Below are 23,842 nucleotides of genomic sequence, written 5' to 3'. Positions count from 1 at the left end.
CATAGGACGCTTCATTCTCGACAGTGGCGGTGAATTAATTCTGCCTTTGGTTGTTTATATATGCCACAACTGTCATGTTGACTGTGCAAACCAGGACATGACAGCTCACTATTTCTGAATAAAAAGCCGATGGCTTTAGGCACTGCGTGACACTTGCCCCAGCGCGACACTTCTCTGATGAAACGCAAGAGCTGTCGGTGGTGCTAAAGCAGCTATACAGCGGCCGGATATAGTGATGCGCATGCTGGATGCCGCTGCCACAAATCCCAATGTTTTCTGAAACAAGTTTCAGTGGAAATGTTCTCCCCAGTTTGAACTGAGATGGACACTGTAGAATGGCTGAAGCAGTAAGTCTGTGCTGGCATAACAAAGCCTCTGATTGCAGCAGTAACAGCCAATTGCCGTGGTAGTTCAAGATGCGCATGCCGCTCAGACTCAGAGGGGTGAGAACCGCACCAATGCACTTTTTGAATGTGCGAGAAGCCAAAAATAGTCCGAAGGGCTGGACTTTGAATTGATCACTGAACACTTTGTGTCTGTGTCAACGCAAACCAATCGTGTGGGCGTACATACGATAAGATCCATTTCTGAGTAATCATTTGAATGGGCACTTTATAAGTGGGCGATTTAAATGTCTCACATCCAGGATTGGCCGAAGCCCGCCGTCTTTCTTTAGAATAAGAAAATAACAGCTGTAAAACAATTTTTTTGCTTGAAAAAAAATCTAGTTTTTCATGATGAAACTGTGTATTTCGGCTCGTAACACTGACGCATCTTCAGACGAAACTGTGGCATTGAAAGGGGGTGGCCGGTGTGCAAAATTGGATCGTATAACCATGTTCGATCATTTTTGCACCCATTCTGAAATACCCGTTAGGGCTCGCCAGGCATCCGCATAATGGGACAGAGGGCAATTTGGTCTGCTTACCTTATGCTATGATGCTACACTCACTATAGGGAAGTGGTTGCGCATAATATATGTGCTTTGAAGAGGAAAAAAGGGCTCTTTAATGAGAATGTTTATTTATTTATTTATTTATTTAACAGGGACAGTGTATGGCACTCAGCCATACCAGAATTAGCTACAAGCTAAATCTCATCTGTAGTCCCTGGGCAGGAAAAGGTAACATACAATTAACAATCCAACAAACCATATAAATATACTATAAAATGTGTGAGCATCTTGTGCATTTGCAATGAATGCTGTATTCTTTTTTGTACTTATTGCATTTTTATTGCATTTATTTGAGTGCAAGACACAGAAACAACATTTTGAACAATATTGTGAACAACAATATTATTTTCCCGACAAACAATAGTGGGGAGATGGGGAACAGTGTTTTGTTTCTCTCCAATCAAGCCTTTTTTGGAGCAGACAAAAACCATTCATGGTCTGCTGGAATTATTCATTGAGGCGAGACTGTTCAGGTTCCTCTGGGGGAGACCAGTCAGGGTGAAGCACTTCGACCGCCCTTGTAAGGAGCGGAGTATCTTCCTGTCAGTGGCATGTGCATGTTCCTCGCCCTCCATGGGGGGAGGGGCGGGAGCATCATCCACTGACCATTTGCCTGATGTGGCAAGAGACATGACTTCATCACGCACGCTCCTTCAGAGGTCTGGAGCTCTTCTCGCACATAGCGTACTGGGAAACATGCTCTTCGTGGAGATTGAGGGGCTCGTGGGGCATGTGCCAGGACGAAATCCACCATCAAATTCATACCTCGTGGCCCCGCCGTGCCTCCTCGTGTGAACCCTCGGGTATCACAGAAGAGGCGGGTGGGAGGGCGTGAGAGGCTGAATCATCCCTCAGAACGAGGGCAATTTGTGAGTGAAATTACTTGAGACTCATGTCTCAAGTAAGACTTGAGACTCATGTCTTCACAGTGAGGAAAGTCTTTCTCTATAAGAGCTGACTCTGCGTGGGTACAGCCCAGACAGAAAAACGCAGCTCTAATGCTTGTCTGATGGCACAAGGAACACTTACGGAATGTCATCTTGAAAAAGACGAGAACACTTAAGTGACTCTTTTAGATATTATATACATAAATACATGTAATTTCATATATATTTATATAATTTATATTTATGTCACACAAATACAATTGCTTTTTAAAAGGATACTCTACACCTGCCGATGCACTGCGGAGAATCAGGATGCTGAGGTCCATTCACCAGCGTAGCGTCAAGTGGCGAGGCGTTCGGCGGAGCACTGCAGGGGAGCGGAGAGTTTTCTCGCTGCAGTGAAGATTCCGTCCGCTGACTCGTGTGTATCGATGCCGAAGGGTAGAGGGCTTCGAGACAAGAGATGATCGCTGTCTTGAAGGAAGTAGTTCTGAGGAAATGGTGTCTGTGCACCTGTTTTTATAGTGGTCAGTTTCGCGGCAAAACATGTGGGGCTCAAACACCATAGCCAATATTAGGACATTGCCGTTTTTGTTGAGAGGTTTCAAATAGGTCGTGTATGAAGGCACTCCCCATATGCATTAATAAACACAATGTCAAGTGGACTGAGTCGTAAGAGAAACTCTTCATTCCCCCTGTTCCCCCCATGAAATGTACTCTGTGTGTATATAAAAGTGTATATTTTTTAGAAAGGAGGGACAAGTCTAAATACATTTTTATGGTAATCAACATTATGCCACAAATGTTGTCAATTGTGCGAACATGCTATGTCCAAATTTGCATAATTTCATAGATTTACTGCATTTGAAATATATGACGTCGTAACCACGTCGTAACCATGAAAATTATTTATTCCGGTTTTGTTAAACAAATAGGCTAACCACAAGAAACAACTTTCTTGGTAAATATAGCACTTTAGTTTAAAAAAAGTCACCCGACTAGCGATTCTGCCACTGTGAATATGATGTCTTCTCAACTCCTGTGGGATTATACATTGTAAAAAGTTTCCATCAACATAAAAACTTTAGTTTAATTGCAGTTAGTAAAGGAAAATCAATGTAGCTTTACCAATAATTTCAACCTATGTGAAATCTAGTCTTAAAAAAGTAGCAGATGTTTTTTTGTTTTTGTTTTTGTTTTTTTTTTAAGTGAAATGGGATAGAACAGTGTCCAGTGGATGCTCACTTCTCGTTGGATGCAGTAGTTTATCCGGTATTTCTTACCTATTGTTTTAAGAATAAGTATTAAGACATACAACTCAACTGACAATGCTTTTGGCATACTATTTGGTAGTGAAGTATGCTTTTTAAAAACACAGGGTTACATTAGGCCTTTATGCATATTTTAATCATATTGTGATAATATGCTTCCAATATCAGCCTGACTTTAAAAGGTATCAGACAGATACCTTTTACATAAATATGCATTGGCAAGCTGAATTGAAAGCCCAGCCATTATCATGCTAAGCAGTCTAAAGAATCAGACATGTGCAATTACCCACCTCCATTACTGGCTGTAACAATGCGGTTGTGGCTTTTGTAAAGCAGCGGGCCATGACATCCCGACCACACACGCAATACTGTGCAAGAGTGTGTGAGCTCACTGGTGAATTCTTAGATTAGCATGCTTACGGTGCCCTGAAATTAAAATTGTATTGCTCAATATTAGTGTTGTTGTTTTATTAGAAAATGTCTTGATGTGCATCCTTGATGTATTTTGGGAAATTTTGTGTTGAGAAGGACAACGCTGGTCCTTGTTATCCTTTTTCAGTCCAAATTATACTTTTTCAAAATTATAGGTTACTTCTAATTATAGGAACATGCACTCCTTTAAAAAAACAGGTCATCATATTATTCTTCATACATCCGAAGTCCATATTCCACTTTATTAGCACTAGCTCTGAAACTGCAACTCCAATGAGCATAGGTTATTGATGTATTGCTTGGTTTTCAATTAAACAAACCTCTCTATTGTTTTAAGCAGATTCTCTGCACAAATCTGATAGCTAGTTGCAGTTATTTCCATGGAGGGCCATACCTGCATTGGGAAATGTATGGGAGAAGAGGGCATCATCATCAGTCAGCATTCATACAGGCGTCTGGGGAGAAACTAGCAACCTGCTGGCATGGGTAATCACCAGCCCCAACCATAACCAACAGCCTCCAGCCCCCTTAATGGTCTAACATCAGCAAAAAAGAGCAAGAAAGTAATAAGTGGAAAAACATGGAAACTTTCAAGCTGCTGTCGGTGAAAAATGTGTAGGTTTATTAAATTATGATTGATATGGCCTTAGGGGTTCTGAGATGTACTGTTTTCAACCCTCAGTATTTGTGACAACACACACACACACTCAATGTCTGAGATGTCAAAGTGCATAGGCAAACCGGACTGCTGATATTATTTGTTAATTTGTTTTTTTTACAGCTATAAATACGAAAATGTTCACATGTTTACAATATTATATACAGTATTTTTTTTTAATGACAAGAAATCAAACATTTTTATAAAAAAAATTATAAATACTTGTCTACACTCTGCCGCCCTCTACCGGCTGTACATTGTAATGTGCAAAAATAACTCAATCCAGGGGGCACTTCAGAGGAATTTAGACCCTACTCATGAAAAGGTTAATAGTTATATCGGGAAGATACGCAGGCTTGAGTGAAGTTTGAGATGCCATTTATTTGGTAGATGTAAAACAGGAAGTAATGTCTCTCTCTTTGGCGTAGGCCCCGTCTGGCAGTCTGAGGGAGTTTACCTGGAACCGTCATGTCCTGCCGGAGATAGGAGGCAGGGGCGAGGAGCCTACCCCCATGCGGGACAGGGCTCAACTGGTGGTGGTTGGGTGGTGGAAGATGCAGTGTTAACACACCGAATCAGCAGTGTGATAGATTGTGAGCGGACTTATAAAGCAATGGCTTACGTGCGATTAGCTAGGAATTACCCAGCTAATGATGTGATGATGTACACCTGCTGGTCTTCCCGCTAGAACTACGCCGCGCTTCCATTTCTGTTAATGCAGTCCTTCACCTAATGAACATGCTCCCAACAAATAATTTGTTTTAAAAAGCATTATCATTGCAGAGATTGTAGGTTTGAATCCCAATGATGCTAGGCTTATTGTACTGGGTCTCATTTCTAAAGTGCTCATATGAAAATTAGGGTACCTGTTGGCTCTTTGGCCTCCAGACCATGTTAATGGATAGGTTAAATATTACAAACAAATCTGAGATCTTAGACTGCTGTGTTTCTAATATGTTCTAGATCTCAGAAGCCGAGTGGGATGACCTGCTGGAGGAATTTGAAGAGAAAAGCTACCTCAATGCTCACAAATGGAGGCCAGGCCAAGACCCCTACAGCCTTTATGCCTTCAATCAAAGAGAGAGTGAGAGGATACCCAGCAACAGAGCACTTAGAGACACACGACATTACAGGTAAGCCCTGTGTGTGTGTGTGATCTACAGTAAGATTCAAGGTGAGCATACTGAGATAAAAAGAGTAAGGATTACGTTTTATGAGCTCCTTTGATATAAGTGGTTCAAAGCCTACTGTTATCTGAGATTCTGTAAGGTTGAGATATATCGGATCAGGGTTCCTCAACTAGGAGTTCATAAACACCTAGGAGTTCATGATGGAACTGCAGGGGTTTGTGAAATTGTGATAGATATGCCAGTGAAATCTTTTTTTTTTTTGTAAGAAACATATTACATTTAAAAATTATTTTTGTAATGCAAAAACAATAGAATTGTTCAAGTAAACTTGTGAAATAGATTATATTTATTGGAAAAATTATAATATGTCAAATCCTAGGGGGTTCTTAATGTAAATAATTTAGATAATAGGCTGACAAAAAATATAGGGACCCATGTTTTTTTTTTTTTATACCCATATTTATTGTAATAATTTAAGCACCATGTTCATTTGGTAAAATTATGAAACTGTTTTGGAATTGCACTGCTGTACCATCACCCATTGGTTCTAATTCAGTGATTAGACAAAAACAATTACTATGTTTTATTGTAGTGCATCTTTGCCTCCACATTTTACTCTCCCACACAGGCATATGCAATACTTCTTGGATAATTCACTACCGTTCTTCTATCTATTTAGTCTCAATTGCTTTTGTCTCTTCATGGAATCCCAGAATGACTTGGTGTTCAGTGGGGGATTCTGCGGGGGCAGTGCCATCTCTTGCAGATTGCCCTGTTCTTCTATTCTTATCTTTTGTATTTGCAAAAGTAATGTTTTGGAGTCTAATATATTTTTTTTCCTATTGACACACTAAAGCTGAAAATATAAATAACCATCTTAAGACAAATGTTAATTATAAGTGCCTAAAACTTTTGCACAGTACTGTATAATTCTGGTCATTGAATCTGATTGGACGAGAGACGTTCTATGAGTACTGATCACACCATCAGCACTCGGACGCTTCAGTGTGTGTATCACTCCGCTTTTGTTTGTGTGGTTCTAAACTAAAGTGTAAGAGTAGTGCAGATGTGTTAAGAGCCATCTGTCTCTTTATATTTAATTTTGTGACATTACATATTTTAGCCAGCAGGTTGAGGCAAAAGACCACTTTTGTGTGTAATATGAGCCAGTTGGTGACGTGAAGTGAGTCAGCATCACTCAGTGTTGATATTCAACAGCACTCCGGGATCACTCGTATTACTACTACATTACTAAAGCTAGGAAATAGCTTAAAATGGCTTTCAACTAACCACTTCAGCATTTAGGCTCATCACAGCTGAGAGACACAACAGATTGATTAATTACACAAACTCAAGGTGCTTACCTCTTACCAGAGTTTCCACATTGGAGTAGGACGTACTGTTCAAAATGGTGGAGGATGTTGCAGTTTCTATAGTGAAAGAATCTTGTGCATCGGCTACCATGAAATAGAGAGGAATACACCTGTTTGGATGGCTATTTTTCCCCTGAGAAAATAGGATTCATTTCACCAAAATGACATTATCTTCAGAAAGCTGACAAACAGACTAAAGCTTCATCAACAGGTGATTGCACATGCTCCACCTCTCTCTCTCTCTCTCTCTCTCTCTCTCTCTCTCTCTCTCTCTCTCACACACACACACACACACACACACACACACACACACACACACACACACACACACACACACACACACACATGTTGGTCTACCTATCATTATGAGGACTTTCCATAGACATAATGACTTTTATACTGTACAAACTATAGATTATATCCTCTAAACCTAACACAACTCCTAAACCTAACCCTCACAGAAAACCTTCTGCATTTTTACATTTTCAATAAAACATTGTTTAGTATGATTTTTAAGCGATTTGAATTATGGGGACACTAGAAATGTCCTCATAAATCACATTTATAGCATAATACCCTTGTAATTACTAATTTGTAACTTACAAAATTGTCCTCGTAAATCACAAAAACACGCACACACACACACACACACACACACACACACACACACACACACACACACACACATATCCTTGTTTCTCCAATAACATGTTAGAAACAGCCCAAGCTGTGACACTAGTAGTTCTGAAGTGATGTTTTTCCAGAGTCTTGGATGGATCATTTGGTTTGAACCAGCAACGGCAGATTCTGATCTGTCACGTAAGAAAGTAGTTCCATACACAAATGCATTTTTTGTGACCATACTCAATTTTTCCAATTTTTTTTATGTACTTGTTCATTGAGCTCTTGTATATAAGCAATATCACACTCGCAGTCATGCCATATGGCCCTAAATCAGCACTTCTGTGATTACCTACAGCACTCGGACTGCGGCCTCGTGCCTGCGGCTGAATCACAGCAGTGTTGATGTAGGGCCATATTGCACTCTTGCTTGTGTGATATTGCTTAAATATAGACATATATACAGTATATATATATATATATTCCAAAATTATATAGTTTTTCTGAATTACAGGAGACATGATTAGTTTAATTGTTATTTGTAACATATTTTCAACTGCAAATAAGGTAATCGTATATGAGCTTTTTTATGAGACAGCTGTCTTGTGATATTTGGCAGCTTTTGGTGGCTATACATGACCTCATGGTATTCATAGCTCATGAGATCAGACTGCTCCTGGCCACAGTACATTTCCACCCTCTGCAGCACTGTGGGAGTTCACTCACTAAAAGATCACTCATTAGTGCATTTCAGTTTTGAAGGTGAGAATCAGAGTGTCACATTGATTTCATTGCTATTTCTGGATTATTTTGTTTGTGTTTTGAAAAAGAATTATGTTGGTCCTGAGACACCAGTGTTTATTGCTGCTCTTGCACAGTGTACACAACTGAAGAAACTTTCATTTGCATTCCCTGAACAAACAGGAACTTTGATCATGGCACTCATGGGCCTTAGACAATGATTAAAAACAACATGGTTTAGGTACAGAAATAAACCATAAAAATAAATAAGTAAAAAATATAAAAAATTCAACTATTATGGAATTATTTGAATATGATGATTTTGTTTCTGTAGCTCAACTGTTAATACATGGTGCTAGCAACGTGAAGGTCATGGTTTCAGTTCCCATGACAGATTGATAAATAAATGCTCTTCAGGTTTTTCAAGTGTCTGCTACATTTAGAGTAAATGTTTGGACATCAGCCTTTTCCAAGGCTATATATATTTTTATATAATAATAAATTACTGTCAGCTTTTTTCAGGTAAGTACCACTCATTCTGGTTTTTATAGTAAGAAAAAATCTTATTAATATTTACCTATAAGTAGACTACTTTTATTATAGATCACACTTTTGACAGTAACAAAGAGCTCAAGTAACCTAATTGTGGTTAAAAAGAAAAGTTTGTGAGAATTGTCTTGGACTCTTTTGTCAACAGGGAAAATTATTAATTAATGTGCCATGTCAAATAAGACTTAACCATTGGTATCTCTGCACTGCGCAGTCTCCAGAAATAGTTTGGTATACAGTATGCCAAGTTTATGAGTAATCATGCAGTGAGCAGTGGGGGGGGCCTCTGTAGTGATTCAGTATTATTCCCTATAAAATAATTCATGCATGGGCTGGGAGGCAGTAGAAAAAATCTCCAATATAAGGTTAGGAGGCGGCTCATTATTGCAGACCCAGTGCTCTAATGTTATACTCTCTGTCTCCCTATTTTCTCTTTATCCCTTGTATTTTTCTTCCTTGAACATGACTCAAATGCCTTTGTAATTACAATAGGAACACCACACTCATTGTTCATGCTGTTGTTGACCAGTAACACAATATTGAAATTTCCTGGGAGATGCAATGCAAGTGCCAGCTTTACCTCTTAATTAACTTAAACTGAAATTGAACAAACGAAGGATGACTCCACTGTTCCAGCTGTAGCAAGTGCTCGATTGTGACTTTGGACTTCAATATAGAGGCTAGTTGTGAATGTTGGTATTATGCCAATTGACTACCGGTATATTTAGTCAATAAACATAACCTTGCAGGATTTATATGTTCTCTTTTCACAAGCTTCTGCTGTATCGGGTTTTTTCATTAATTCATGCTGTATGAACAGATTTGAGTACTAAAGCTAGCTAACATGGGTCATGTATCCACACTGGAACATTTTCTCTCAGTTTACTCACTTAGTTCATTCAAATGTGGGGAATACAACAAATGCTTACAAAAATTCTTAGGTTGAACTGGCAGAACATTCAATCAAATGCTAAATTAAACTATGACAAGACTTGGCCCTTTCACTTAGCCTGGTGCCTGAACCCCATTTTGCTCCAGAGAAGAGCCACCCACACAGGAAATTAGAATGAGCCTCAATTCAGATGGACTTCCATCCCTCAAGGGCTAATAACTGATAAGCTTAGGCACCAGGAGCTTTGCAAATGTTGTTCATTAAAGCTGCCATTTATCCAATTCAAAAAGAGGCTTCCAAGTCACACTGATGAAACACTGGGGGTGGAAAATGGCCTTGGAAAATATAGTCAGTTTTTTGCTAGGATTACTAAAACAGTCTGTAGTCCAAATGATTTAAATTATGAGTTACACTGAAAGGTTCTGTAAACACCACCTATATTTTACAGTCTACTCTCTACCTTTCATTTAGCATATTCTTCCAGAAACCAAAATTTTTTTTTTCAGGATTTAAATTTAAAATTGTTAGATTATAATCCATAGTATTTCAGTTAGTAACCAAAATGTAGCTATATTTAAAGAAGACATATCACAAGGTATCAAAGTTTCTTTGAGCTTTTGAGATTAGAACAAGCTCTTTGCACTAATATGACAAAATTCTGTGACTTTATTCAGCACTAGAAGAACTAATGCTATGAGTAAAATGTGGGAAGGCCTCTCAAACTTTGTGCTATTCTTGATTGTGTGTAGAACCTGCTACTCTGCATAACCTTCTAAAAAATAGCAACATTAGGAAAGAGTTGCTGTTTATTTTTAAGTATTACCCCTCCTTTTGCGTTTGTGGGTCAATTTTGACCTGGGCATCAATTGTGGCTTTACATGTGATATTATGTAGATTTATTTGTACATCGATGAATTAGATTTCTTCTTACAAACTTATCTTACCCATACTCTTTCACACACTTTTTTGTCTCTCACTTGGCCTGCATCTTGTTTACAAACACACATACAGTCACACACAGACACACACAAATTCTTGTACAAAACAGATGTAACAAACACAACAAATAAACTAAATCAAAAGTACTACTGTCTAAAGGGGTGTGGCAAGATTTGTTTCATGCACACATTAGCCTAAACAGGGCTTGAAAAAAGAAATTGTTCACATTTCACTCTGCAGCCATCTGATGCCGAAACAGTTTGCAGCATACTCATGCACAGGGCTGGACTGGAAAGAGAATTCGGCCCGGGATTTTAAATAGCAACTGGCCAAAAAGTTGAGTGGGGTAGTATCGCGCCACCATTTTGTGGTCCGTTCTGCATAACGCGGTGGCTCATTTTAACTTATTATGAAAAGTTAAGTGCTTAATGACTTACAATATAATTTTAGATGAAAACCACTGGATTATGAATGATTTACAGTATAAGCTTAAATTCCACCAAGTCAAAATTGACCTGCAAATGCAAAAGATGTATGCAGACAGAATTTGCATGTTCCGCCCACGGACATACGGGTATAAGGGGAAGCGGACGTGCTTCTTTCACTCAGGTTTTTCATTGAGGAGCCGAGAGTAAGGTTCGGCCGTTTACAGTGGTAGGTTTAGTGTCGTGCCAAGGGGGACACAACGTCCCGTTCCCTCCATCAGGTAACCATGACATTGTGTCGAATGTAGTGACACAAGGGGTCCCATTTAAAAACGCCATGCACTAGACCGTGTTACGTGATCTGCTGACACAGGTGCAAGCAAGCTACTGCGTGCTAGAGGCAGCTGTACTGGCCGCATGTAACCCTCCCCAATACCCTAGAAAAAGGTGTCATATACAGACCTTAGGTTCCCAGCACCCCTAAGGGGGGAACAGGCGACATTACTATCAGGGGAGCAAGCCGGCCAGCCACAGACTTTTCTCTCTCTATGTTTCTAGTCATAGAGCACAAACGCTATGAAATGCGTCGGGGCAGGCGATCTTTTCTGTTCCTATTCTTTCGGGGGAAAAGACCCTGCGGAGACCACATCCTGCCCAGACTGGGGGGAGTTAACATGTGGCCAATATGTCACATGGGTTGTCAATCCACACGTGGAAGAGGCTTGGTGGTTAGTCCTACCTGGTGAGGGAGGAGCTCTACAAACACAGCACCCGGGGGCAGAGGGACTGCCCAAGGGAGATGCGGGTCGCAGACAAAGGGACCGTACTGCAGAAAATACATCACAGGGAATTGCCTGAAGAGGGAATTAGGCCTGTGGAGCCCTACCCCAGTATAGAGCACTTGAGGCTCGTAGTGGGTCTGCCCGCAAATTCCTCCACTGAATTCGTAGGCCAGAAGGCTAGGCAGAAAGAACGTCCAAGAAGCGAAAGCTAGGTATTGGGTGTTGCCCAGCCCACTGCTCTGCAGATGTCACTCGTGAGGTGCCGTTGGCCAGTGCCCACGAGGATGCCACACTTCCCATCGAGTGTGCTTGAACCCGCAACGAAAAGGCTGGGTCTGCCTCCTCCCGGGGCAGCGATTGTAGGTTCACGACCTGGTCCCTGAAGGGGGTTGTAGGAACCTTGGGTACATAGCCCGTTAGCGGTCTTAGGAATTCCTTACCGAATTCCAGGCAAGTGTCGCTGACAGAGAATGATTGCAGGTCCTCAACACTCTTGATGGAAGCTCGTTCTATCAGGAGGGCTGTCTTCAAGGAGAGGGCCTTGAGCTCAACTGAGTCAATCGGCTCGAGTGGACCACTGAGATATCCTAGGAGGGGAACAGGCTTGGCCGGGGAGGATTCAGCCTCCGGGCGCCTCTAAGGAACCTGATAATCAAGTCGTGCTTACCGAAGGACTTTCCGTCCACTGCGTCGCGGTGGGCCGCGATAGCGGCTACATACACCTTCAAGGTGGAGGGATACAGCCTCCCCTCCAACTGCTCTTGCAGAAATGAAAGCACTGACCGAACTGCGCATCTCTGTGGGTCTTCAGACTGGGAAGAACACCAATTTGCAAACAAGCGGCACTTTAGGGCGTAAAGCTGCCTGGTAGGAGGGAACTCTGGCTTGGTTGATCGTGTCTACGACCACAGGTGGTAGGTCACTCAGATCTTCTGCGTCCCATACAGGGGCCAGACGTGGAGGTTCTAGAGGTCTGGGCGCGGATGCCAGAGGGTGCCCCGTCCCTGGGAAAGAAGGTCCTTTCTCAGGGGAATTTGCCAGGGAGGCGCAGTCCTGAGGAATCTGAGAACCAAGACTGAGTGGCCAGTAAGGAGCCACTAAGAAGACTTACTGGCCCAAACAAGAGTTTGAGTCAAGTTTGGATAAAATTTATTTCACTGAACCACCTAGACTCTTTAATATTTTCTGCCAGGTCAGATTTGACCCAGAACACCACAGATGCAACATTTCTTTTTAAGAGACCTTCAGAATCAAATAAAATGATAACCATTGGTTTTGTTGTGTTTATATAGCTTATATATAATATTATATATATAATATTGTTTTTTTAATTATATTTATGAAATATTATAACTTGAAACGGGTCAAATTTGACCCAAAAACAATAGGAGGGTTAATGTATGTTAACAGGATATTGAACTGGGGAACTTAGGACCCTGCGAACATTGGACCCTGAGAACATAGGACCTTGGGAACTTAGGATCCTGGGAACATATGACCCTGGGAACATAGATAAGTGCCCGTCTATGGAAACTTCAACAAGCAGGCGACTTTTACAACAAAGTGATGGAGATGTTAATTAGCAAAGAGAGATTAATTTTTGTGTTCAGTTAAAGGGAAGTTAATGTATTTATTAAAAATCTGTGTTATTGATACTAGATCATAGATATTAGGTCATTGTTTCTGGTTAGTCTGAGGCTATGAAGTATTGATCTGGCAATCATGTCCTTCTTGTGTCTGTTTTATAGTTCTAACATTAGAGCGCAGAGTCTGTTTAAAATAAAATAAATGTATATTAAGGAATATAGACTGATGTCTTTACGTAACATATGCCTTGTGCATTCAAGTTAAGATTGTTGTCTTTGGTGGTCAAATGAGTTAATTGCTGCTGTCCATTCCAGTGGTTCTGAACTGTGGGATGAGTGATGTGTGAGGCCTATGATGTTGAAATTAGTAACTGGCAATCTTTTATTTTTATTTGTGTTGTATGTCATAACAACCTATTCTGGCACTATAGTTCATTGTATGATTTAATGGACATAAACATGTTCAGCTCAATATATGGCAATCTTTATTTTGTGTGAAATTAGCAATATTACTGTCCTGAATTTAAAAAATTTGGTCATAATGTTCACCATTGTTTCCAGTGACTGGTGGGTTCTAAGGTAACAATTTACATAAATAAAATTTCCATGACATTACACCCATATAACGTGTTTTTGGCACACTGTTTAATAATGTGTATTGAAAATCATTGATGCTTGCCCAGTCTCAAAGCCCACGGCACATGCCTGCTATATACAGTACTTGAAGTGGATATGCTTCTTTGGAGATTTTAACATTATAGTTTCTGGAGTCTTTAAATCATTTTTTTTGTTTGTTTTTTTGGAACGCCCATGGCGGATTTCCTATGATATCAGTCTTTAAAAAAAGTTTGTCTCTAAATTGTAAGAGTGCAGTGACATTGTGCCCCCCTAATTAAGTACTCTTGTTTCTCTGTATTCAGTACACTCCTCTCCACGTACTGGATGGGCTTGTATACTGTACATACAAGCCTGAGATTAAGTTTCTCAGATTATTGACAATAGCCCATTAGATTCAAATGACAGTGTGCTTGCACCAACAGCATTCCAAATCAAGAACAGGCTATTTTAAAACAGATGCTCTCACTCTGATTATCAACTGGAATAACCAGGATATTTCAAGATTCATCTGCTGCTTCATTGATCTGCAGGATTACTCCTCCTGTTCTTGCACTCTCTCTATATCAGTTTATGACATCTTTACATACATTGACTTTAATATATGTTTATTCCTTTTGAAAGCTGCACTATGAATTGTGTCAAAAAAATAATGTTAGATTTCATCATTATGATCAAATGTGATGGATTCCGTTGGAGATGTGGCCTTGCGGCGCACATGCTCAACAGTAAGATTGTATTTTTTTTAAAGCTACAGCTCTCCACTGTTTTTATTTTTCATAAATGTTCATGGAGACTTGCTTCTTTCTGGAGGTCTTAGGATATTGTTAAAACCATGTTTTATTCTCACTATGCTTCCTCATGTGCTTTCAGTCTTGCCAAGTTTGGTTAAAGCAATGTCCCTCTGTTCCCTAGAGCAGTTTTAAACATTCTATTGTGTGTATAACAAAAAGAGTACCTGAAGAACATACACATCTCTGCAGACCATCTGAGGCATGAATACATATTTGTATGATCAGATTATATCATTGTTCTGTATATAATAAGAATAACCAAAAATATGCAAAGCATGCAATTACTCACTAGAGCAGCTTATTTAATTAACTTTAATTGACTTTCCTTGTTTTTCATATGCTGTGTTTCCGTTAGAGTTGCCATATGCTGTGATTTTATACAGCAAGTATTCTCATGAGCAGAGATCTGAAAACAGAATTTCTTTAAATGAGAAAATGCGGTCAGATTTATCATAATGAGAAACGCCAAATTATCACTTCCCAATTTTTCAGGCATACAGCCATTAATTTGGTGAAATATCAAGTACACAGCAATATGCTTCCCATCTCCCAGATGTTGTTTTCTGACAGAAACTCTAATGATGTTCTGCGTTCACTGTTTAAAGCATCCCCTATCTCAAAAGACCTTGGGCTATAGCTGCATTGAGCGATGAAACCAGCTCCTAGGCTGCCTGCAGTAGAGGCTTCAAACAGAATAAAAAGCTGTGAATACAGATCATACTGTATTAATTAATTAAAATTACGTAAAAACAGGATGTATGTACTGCACTTCTTTCAAAAGAGAAATTTTAATTTTTCTTATTAAAGCCCCAAAATTATTGTCACCAGACTTCAAAATTTTATTTGTTCCACCAACGGCACACCAACGCTTAGTTGGTGTGCTGATTAAACCATTTAAAAGGGCTATGGCTTTTTTAATGAATTGTGAAATCTCTATCACATTATTTCACAGTTTGACCCAATATTTTAATTATCTCATTAGAGTGAAAAAATACGGAAGAGGCTTAAATTACACTCTACTAATCCAGTAAACAGTCAATTTCAGTCACTTTTCACTTTTTCAGGATTTCAATAGCAGGCTTTCCAGACAATTGGCTGTGTAGACAGAGTCTGTTTCAAAACCCAGTGAGCTGCCTCCGGAGACATTGTAAGCATACTCCCCAATGCAAAAGGCTGTTCCAAAAGGTAGTTATCTTAATAATACCACCTCCAAATTCTAAGGGATCACCAAATATGACCTTTCTCGGGCAATCCCAGAATGCACCGTGATGAGCTTGGTGAAAAATAAATCCAAGATGGCAGGCGAAGGGAGACAAATTTTGATTGTAAATATACTTATAATCCATTCAGTACTGAAAGTACTGACATTTTTTTTTATATGTATTTATGCTCATTAGAGTATCGTGTCATTCCTCTCACATCCCCTGTATTGTAATCAGTGGCAAGTAGTGTCTCCTGTGTGCTGCTGAGGAGCACTATTTGAATGACGCGTGGATCTGCCACCTTTGTAGAGTGAAAATCCGGAAATTAGGGCTCCCAATCCGACTTCCATCCCCATAAAATAATTAGCCTGCCAACTATAATGCTGGTCAGAACCCAATTTTTTATGTGTTTATCCCCCAAATTTATGACCGCCAAATTTGAACCAAATTTTCAAAAGATCTCAACACTCCACTCTCATATAGGTGAGTGGTGGTGGCGTAGTGGTTAAAGCACATAACTGTTAATCAGAAGGTCGCTGGTTCGATCCCCACAGCCAATTGACACTGTGGAGTCTTTCCGCTTCCTGGGAACTGTCATCTCCCAGGACCTCAAGTGGGAGCTGAACATCAGCGCCCTCATCAAGAAAGCACAACAGAGGATGTACTTCCTGCGGCAGCTGAAGAAATTCAACCTGCCAAAGTCAATGATGGTGCACTTCTACACAGCCATCATCGAGTCCATCCTCACTTCCTCCATCACTATCTGGTACACTGCTACTACTGCCAAGGACAAGGGCAGACTGCAGCGTGTCATCTGGTCTGCAGAGAAGGTGATTGGCTGCAATCTGCCGCCACTCCAGGACCTGTACGACTCCAGGACCCTGAAGCATGCTGGAAAGATTGTGGCTGATCTCTCCCACCCTGGCCACAATCTCTTTGAATCCCTCCTCTCTGGCAGAAGGCTGAGGTCCATCAGGACAAAAACCTCACGCCACAAGAACAGTTTCTTCCCATCCGCCACTTGCCTTATCAACAATGCCCGGTACCCACCCTGACACTCTTCACACTCCACCTCTGGCTCTACATTTCACTGCACTACTCTGCTCTTTTTATTTTATACTTACTTTTAATTGATACTGCGTGGACATATTTATATTTATATTGCTTATATTTTTATTCTTGTTCATATATTTAGAGACTGTGTGAACGCACCTACAACACCACAACAAATTCCTTGTATGCGTAAAAAACATACTTGGCAATAAAGCTGTTTCTGATTCTGATTCTGATTCTAAGACCAAGATTTTTACACATCCTGTGAAGCATCATGTTGGGGCCCTTGCAAGCCCTTGGGGGCTTGCACATTTTCTTCACTATGATCAAGGACTGAGTCCATCAATAAATTAAAGTCTCCTCCCAGTATTATTTCATGAGAGCAGCAGCGGCTTGCAACATCCCTTCAAGATCTATAAAAAAAGCCTATATCATCAGCATTAGCTGCGTAAATATTAGCCAAAATCAACATTTGCCCCTGAATTTCTACTAAAACAATAATGACTCTTCCTAATGTATTTTTAATCTGTTTGACACTTTTGAATTGTAGATGTTTACTTATCAGTGTAATGACTCCCCTGCTCTTACTTGAGCCAGCACTAAAGAAAACATGTCTACCCCATATCTTCCCAAATTTTTCAGCTTCCTGCTGGGAAAGATGCATTTCTTGGAGAACACTATATCATATTTCTTACATCTAAGAAAAGGAATAACCATACTTCTTTGTATGGTTTGCCCCAACCCATTCACATTCCGCATGGTGAGAGACAATCCACTCATATTAACGTTTGACATTTTGAAAAATAATGATTAGAAAAAATAGATTGTGTTTCAAAAATAAAATTATAAAGACCACATTCCACATTTGGTGCAACAATCAACCCCTGAACTTCCCCAGAACAAAAAAAAAGAAAAGCATGCGCATTAACCCTGCGCACAACAGTGCCAACCGGCGTCTATCCCTTTAAACTCAAACAGTCCATGTATGCCTACGAGAGCCCCCATGAAAACTTTGCCGTCGGATTGCTCAAGTCCGGTGTTTCTATACAAAAATATGTAAAACAGAATTACACAACAGAATATAATCTACAAAACAAACTCCACCCCATAAGCAGAATAAACACACAAAATAGCATGTAGATTTATCAACTCAACTGTCTCGAAGGTGTGTTCCTCCACAAAACAAGCTCCAGCCTCTAGTGGAAAAAGCACAAAAAAAACAAAACAAAACAAAAAAAACAGGTTGTTCAGTTCTTTGGGCAGTCAAACTCACTCCTATGTCCTGCTAGAAATATTGCACAAAACCAACTCAGCCAACACAAGGTATAAGCACCCAAAACAAGCAGATTCATCCACAAGCTGTCTGCTAGGCAGAACTTGCACAAAGTGAAACGAAAAAGCACTCAGTTTCCTTGGACAGTCAAGTGTATTTTAAGTGAGTCATGTCCACTAGGCGGCAACATGAAAATCACCAAATGGCTTACTCTGTCCAATAATTTTATGAAGGAAAATGCTTGCTACAGGCATGCAAATTCTCTACACCTATCCTTAGTATCCTCAGTTTGTCCGGAAACATCAGAGCCAAAGCGACCTTCCTTTGATGTAAGAGTTTCTTGCATTCCTTGAATCATTCACGTTTCTCTCTTGTCAAATTTGCAAAAAGTCTGGGAGCAAGAAAATTCTGTGGTTCTTCCAAGAAAGCTTTCCTTTACTCTTTGCCTTGCATAACACAAGATCTTTATTGGATGATCTCAGAAATTTGGCCAGAATTGATCAGGGCCTGTCTTCCTCCATTGATCTCCAAGCCGGGATCTGTGAGCTTGCTGTTATGTTGAGCAGGTTCGGGAAGAGCCCGTCTAGGAATTTTACCATATCCTCATGCTCAGGAATTCCCAAAATTCTGACATTGTTTCATCGATTACAATTCTCCAAATCCTCCAATTTTCCCAGACGCGTTCCAAATCTCCCTTGGTCACTAGCGGATTAGCAGTTAATACCCTCTCCGATAGCTCCAGATAATCAATCAGTTTCTCAACGTCCGACAATATTTTAACGATCTCAGAGAATTTCATCTCCATGGAAGTGATTACAGCAAGATCCTCCAAGTCTCCAATGACCTTTGTCAGCATTGCCGACACATTCATCAATTCATGTCGGATTTATTTCAGTTCACCATCCGAATTGAGTCTGGGGCTTTCGGCCTGCCGCTGAGGGGAATCAGCTTGAGCATGTAATATCTCCAGAGCCTGAGGATTTTTAATTATTTGACAAATAGTAGTAATTAAACTAGCAAAATTCGCAGAGCTCACTGTTCACACATCCGCTCCTCGCATGGCGTCACTTGACTCCGACATTTTAACAGTTGCTGTTGTCTGCCATATGCTTAACAACTGTTTTGACCTCTTTAAAGTTTGATTATTAAGTATGTGCACATTCAACAAAGTAATTTTTTCCCCAGCTGTTTAACTTGATGCTTAATTAGTTCCACAGAGTCTCATTATTTTCACTCCCTCCTGTCTCTCCCAGGTGTACAACATTGCACTATGACCCCAACCTGCCACCCACCACCATAGTGATCACGCTCCACAATGAGGCACGATCCAGCCTACTGCGCACAGTAAGAAGGTAAGGCTTAGACCTAAATCCATCTGTTCCATTCCCTTACATTGCCATTATAGAATTTTTTTTTTTTACATTTTGCTTTTATGTAACAAAGAAAATGCATACCGCTTAGCCCATCTAAAGTCACTTTTGTGTCCTTTTACCTTATTGGTTTGAATTCTTCTTTGCCACCTTCATTTTAAAATCAACTCCCAATCTTTGTTGTAATCATAAGTGATTTTTGAGTAGCCATTTCATTGCAGTAAAGCTTTGTGAATTTATAGAAGTTCCACCTTCATTATTGATACCATTTACCTTCCAAAAGGGCAGAAAGCAGAGTGTTATGTTGTTTGTAAAAATGATATTTTATTAAATTATAAAAAGTTGTACTAATTTGATTAATCTTTATTAAACACTGGTAAACATAATCTTATTAATCTTATTTTCTCTGCAATGCATGAGGGGGAAACAAGGTTTATATCTTCATAATATCAAAACATGAATAAGTTATATTTTGCTTTGTAAAAATTAAGTATATATTTATAGCCAATTTAGACATTCTTGTAATTTCAACTAAGCTCAATGATCATAGTATTTATAGTTACTTTATTAGATACTAATCAAAATATGTAAATTTTAAAAGCATTACAGATTAAAGAGGTGGGCTGTGTCCATTTTTCACTGCCGAAATGTTCTCTGAATTACATGAAACATTTTCCAGTTATAACCTACTCTCTAGACTCAGACATAACAGCACATATATTACAAATGTAATTATTAAGGAAGTACAGCCTGTTGGGAAATACATTATAATGAAATGTCATTAAGGTGAAAATAATGAGTGACGAAACATTGGTCGTTATGAAAATCGTATAATTCAAGAGTTATTTAAAACACATTGCTTTGTGACATCTACTTGTATTCATCCACTCCATAAAAAAAAATTTTTATTTGCAGGGCATGGATTTAAACTGAAGTTATGGATGCATAGGCCCCATTAAACAACCTAACAATTTGCTAAGGGAAAGCGCCACTTAAGAAACAAAGATAAAAGCGATACAATGGTAAAATAAAAACAAAATCACATTCACCTTAAAAATTTTATTCGGTTCTATTTAATTTTCTTTAGGCAGCATTAACTGCAACACAATACAAACCCACATTCGAAATTATTAGGCAGCATTTATTGGGGAACACAAGGGAACTTATTAGGCTTACACCTAATAGGAAATATGGTGATTTGTATTTGTTTAAGCACAGACTAAGTGAAGTAAGCAAACTGTTGTAGTCATTTTATGAAAGAATATATTATGTGGGTTGTGTTGAACTTTCTAGTGGTAATGGTTTATTTATATATAAATTATTATTATAATTTGTAATGTTATTATGTTTACATTTATAATTGTCTTTAGATCTTAAAGTTGCTGTAAGTGATTTTTAATCAATAAAACTATTTTGGTATCCTTGGAGTGCAGGGTTTTGGAAAGAGGGGGCATGGCTAATCCAATGGCTCATCATGTGGAAATTCCAGAATAGTTAAAATCACTTACAGCACCATTAATTTCTATTGGTAAATTTTCACCTGCTGTACTAGATGTAAACTTGCACGAGGAAGTGGTTTTATATATATATATATATATATATATATATATATATATATATATATATATATATATATATATAGGATTTTTGACCACCTCCCCAATTCCCTTGCAATGGAAGAAAAAAGATTATATGACTGATATTTTATGTTAATTACTTTTTCATGGTAGTGATCATGGTAAATAAAAAATAGCTGTATTACATTAATTATAATCTAATGAGTTTGACAGGAAAATAATGTCAATTTATTTTCTTATTTTGTGGTAAAATGTGACCCACGCATGCTTTTGTCACAGTTTGTCTCCACCATGTCCAAATACTCTTATTTTGAAGTTTTCTCCTGCACTACGTTTCCCAGAATCCACTGCCTTAATCACTTCATGTTCTCCCCACCTGTATGCCATTACCTCATCTGTTTCGCTGTGTATATATACCCTCTAGTTTTGTTCATTATTTGTCAGTCCTTGAAGTGTAATGTTTGAAGTTTTGCTTTGTGCTAAGTTTAGATTTAGCATTTGTTCCAGCATTTGTTCCAGCATTTGTTCCAGCATTTGTTCCAGCATTTGTTCCAGCATTTGTTCCAGCATTTGTTCCAGCATTTGTTCCAGCATTTGTTCCAGCATTTGTTCCAGCATTTGTTCCACTCCATCGATTACTATTGTTTAGCCTTTTGTATGTTCCACTCCAGCATCTGTTCCACTCCAATTTATGTAATTAAAGGATTTAAAGATTCTACTCCTGCATCTCCTCTCTTCCTCTTCCACTCCTTGGACACCAAACAAGAAGGACTGACTCTCACAAGGAATATGGTTACGCTTCTCTGCTCTTCCAAAGATATTCCTCTACCCCAGCGATCTCTCTTATCCTCCCTGTCCATTCAGCCATACCCACATGAGCATGGATCCAACAAGATTATTCAAGGTGCTTTTCAGGCAGGATCTTCCACTCCTGGAATATTCCACAAAATTCGACCAACTCGCTGTTACAACCGACACATCAGATTCATACCTCAAGTCAATCTACAGTATGGGTTTCAATTTTCACAGATCCACAGCTCTTCTGGAGGCAGGGAACCTTTCCCTATTGGATTATATCATTGCCACTCTGATCCTCCATTTACCCTCTCTACCCCCCCTTCTTCAAAGTAACTCATCTCCCAGTTTTCTCTCCTCACCTTGAGGGTTTTGGCAGGAACCCAGCTTCCACGACTCCTTCCTTACCCACTGTCTCCAAGGAAACTCCACTCCATTCAACTCCCCTAAACAATATTTTTTGGGGGGGAAGGGCTCATCCCCTCCTGTTTCCAGTGGTCGATTTCCTGCCGCAGCCAACAGTAGTGACCACGGTCGGCGAGCCAGTGCCCATGCCTGCCACGGTCGGCAAGCCAGTGCCCATGCCTGCCACGGTCGGCAAGCCAGTGCCCATGCCTGCCACGGTCGGCGAGCCAGTGCCCATGCCTACCACGGTCGGCGAGACAGTGCCCATGCCTGCCACGGTCAGCGAGCCAGTGCTTGTAGCCTCGACCATACCCTTAACCACACACCCTGCTGGCCGAAGGATTAAGAGAAAAAAAGAGGAAACATTCTCCCCGGTCTCTGCCGGTGCTCGCGACCACGGAGGTCGATCACCGGTCTCTGCCTGTGCTCGCGACCACGGAGGTCGTTCCCCGGTCTCTGCCAGAGCCCTCGGCCATGGCTCTCAGCCCCGAGCCTTCCACAGCTCTCAGTCCCTGCCCTGTAGCCACCTCCAGACAAAGTCCCTGCCCTGGGACCACCCCCCTAGGCCTGATAAATTCCAGCAGTCACCTTTTATAGGGAGGGGGGGGGTAGTAATGTCAAAGTTTGTCTCCATCATGTTCAAGGACTCTTTTTTGAGTCTACGTTTCCCAGAATCCACTGCCCTAATCACTTCATCGTTATTCCCACCTGTTTGCCATTCCCTCATCTGTTTCCCTGTGTATATTATCCCTCTAGTTTTGTTCATTATTTGTCAGTGCTTGAAATGTAATGTTTGAAATATAGTGTTTGTTCCACACCATCGATTACTATTGTTGAGCCTTTTGTCTCTTCCACTCCAGTGTATGTTCTACTCCAGATTATGTAATTAAAGGGTTTAAAGACTATACTCCTGCATCTCCTCTCTTCCACTACCAAATGTTACAGCTTTTGTGACATTCACTCAAAACAGTTTTTTGGAGCGATAACAATCCAGTTGCTGTTTGGTTCTTCAAGCTGCAGTAAAGGGATGTGGTGTGAGGTGTTGTGCCCTCAAGTGTGTGGAATCTAAACTACTCTCATCATACATTAGTCACAGCAGCTCGCATACAGAGCACAAATTATTTCACCCCTGCTTTAACCCATAACATTTGTTAATGTAACCAGCCATTTAACAATATCTAATAATATCAAACTATCCTGTTGATTATAATACAGAGTGACTACATTTGCTCAGACACCTTGATGCCAAAGCTGTTTAAAAGCTTATCTTTTCTATGACCTTTTCTCTATGTATGGTATCTCTTTCGCTTTCTCTCTCTCTCTCTCTCTCTCTCTCTCTCTCTCTCTTTCACACACACACACATCCATTCACATAATCACTCTCATAAACTAAACATTTACACAGAGTGAGGTTGAAGTGTAGGCTCTGGGCACTTTTTGATGGGTGTTGCTGCTGACAGGTTATTACTACAGAGGAGCCCTAAGAGGTGGAAGAGAACTTTCTAGAACCCTAAATA

At 39.9% G+C, this 23,842-nt stretch overlaps 1 protein-coding gene across 2 annotated transcripts in view; it reads left to right on the top strand.

The window, feature by feature from the left end:
• galnt14 (UDP-N-acetyl-alpha-D-galactosamine:polypeptide N-acetylgalactosaminyltransferase 14 (GalNAc-T14)) overlaps positions 1-23,842 on the top strand; it is a 65,024-nt gene that overhangs the window by 9,927 nt on the left and 31,255 nt on the right. For both annotated transcript variants that reach the window (XR_007967958.1, XM_052096295.1), the window contains exons 2-3: positions 5,167-5,336; positions 19,432-19,530. Coding sequence is in view for 1 of the 2 variants with exons in the window: in XM_052096295.1 (XP_051952255.1) it covers positions 5,167-5,336; positions 19,432-19,530 (269 nt within the window). In the remaining variant the exon portion in view is untranslated. The remainder of the gene's footprint in view (positions 1-5,166; positions 5,337-19,431; positions 19,531-23,842) is intronic.

Source organism: Xyrauchen texanus, chromosome 28, assembly GCF_025860055.1.
Source record: "Xyrauchen texanus isolate HMW12.3.18 chromosome 28, RBS_HiC_50CHRs, whole genome shotgun sequence".
Classification (NCBI taxonomy): domain Eukaryota; kingdom Metazoa; phylum Chordata; class Actinopteri; order Cypriniformes; family Catostomidae; genus Xyrauchen; species Xyrauchen texanus.
Note: the sequence above shows the minus strand (reverse complement) of the source record. Positions and strands in the feature narration are given on the sequence as shown.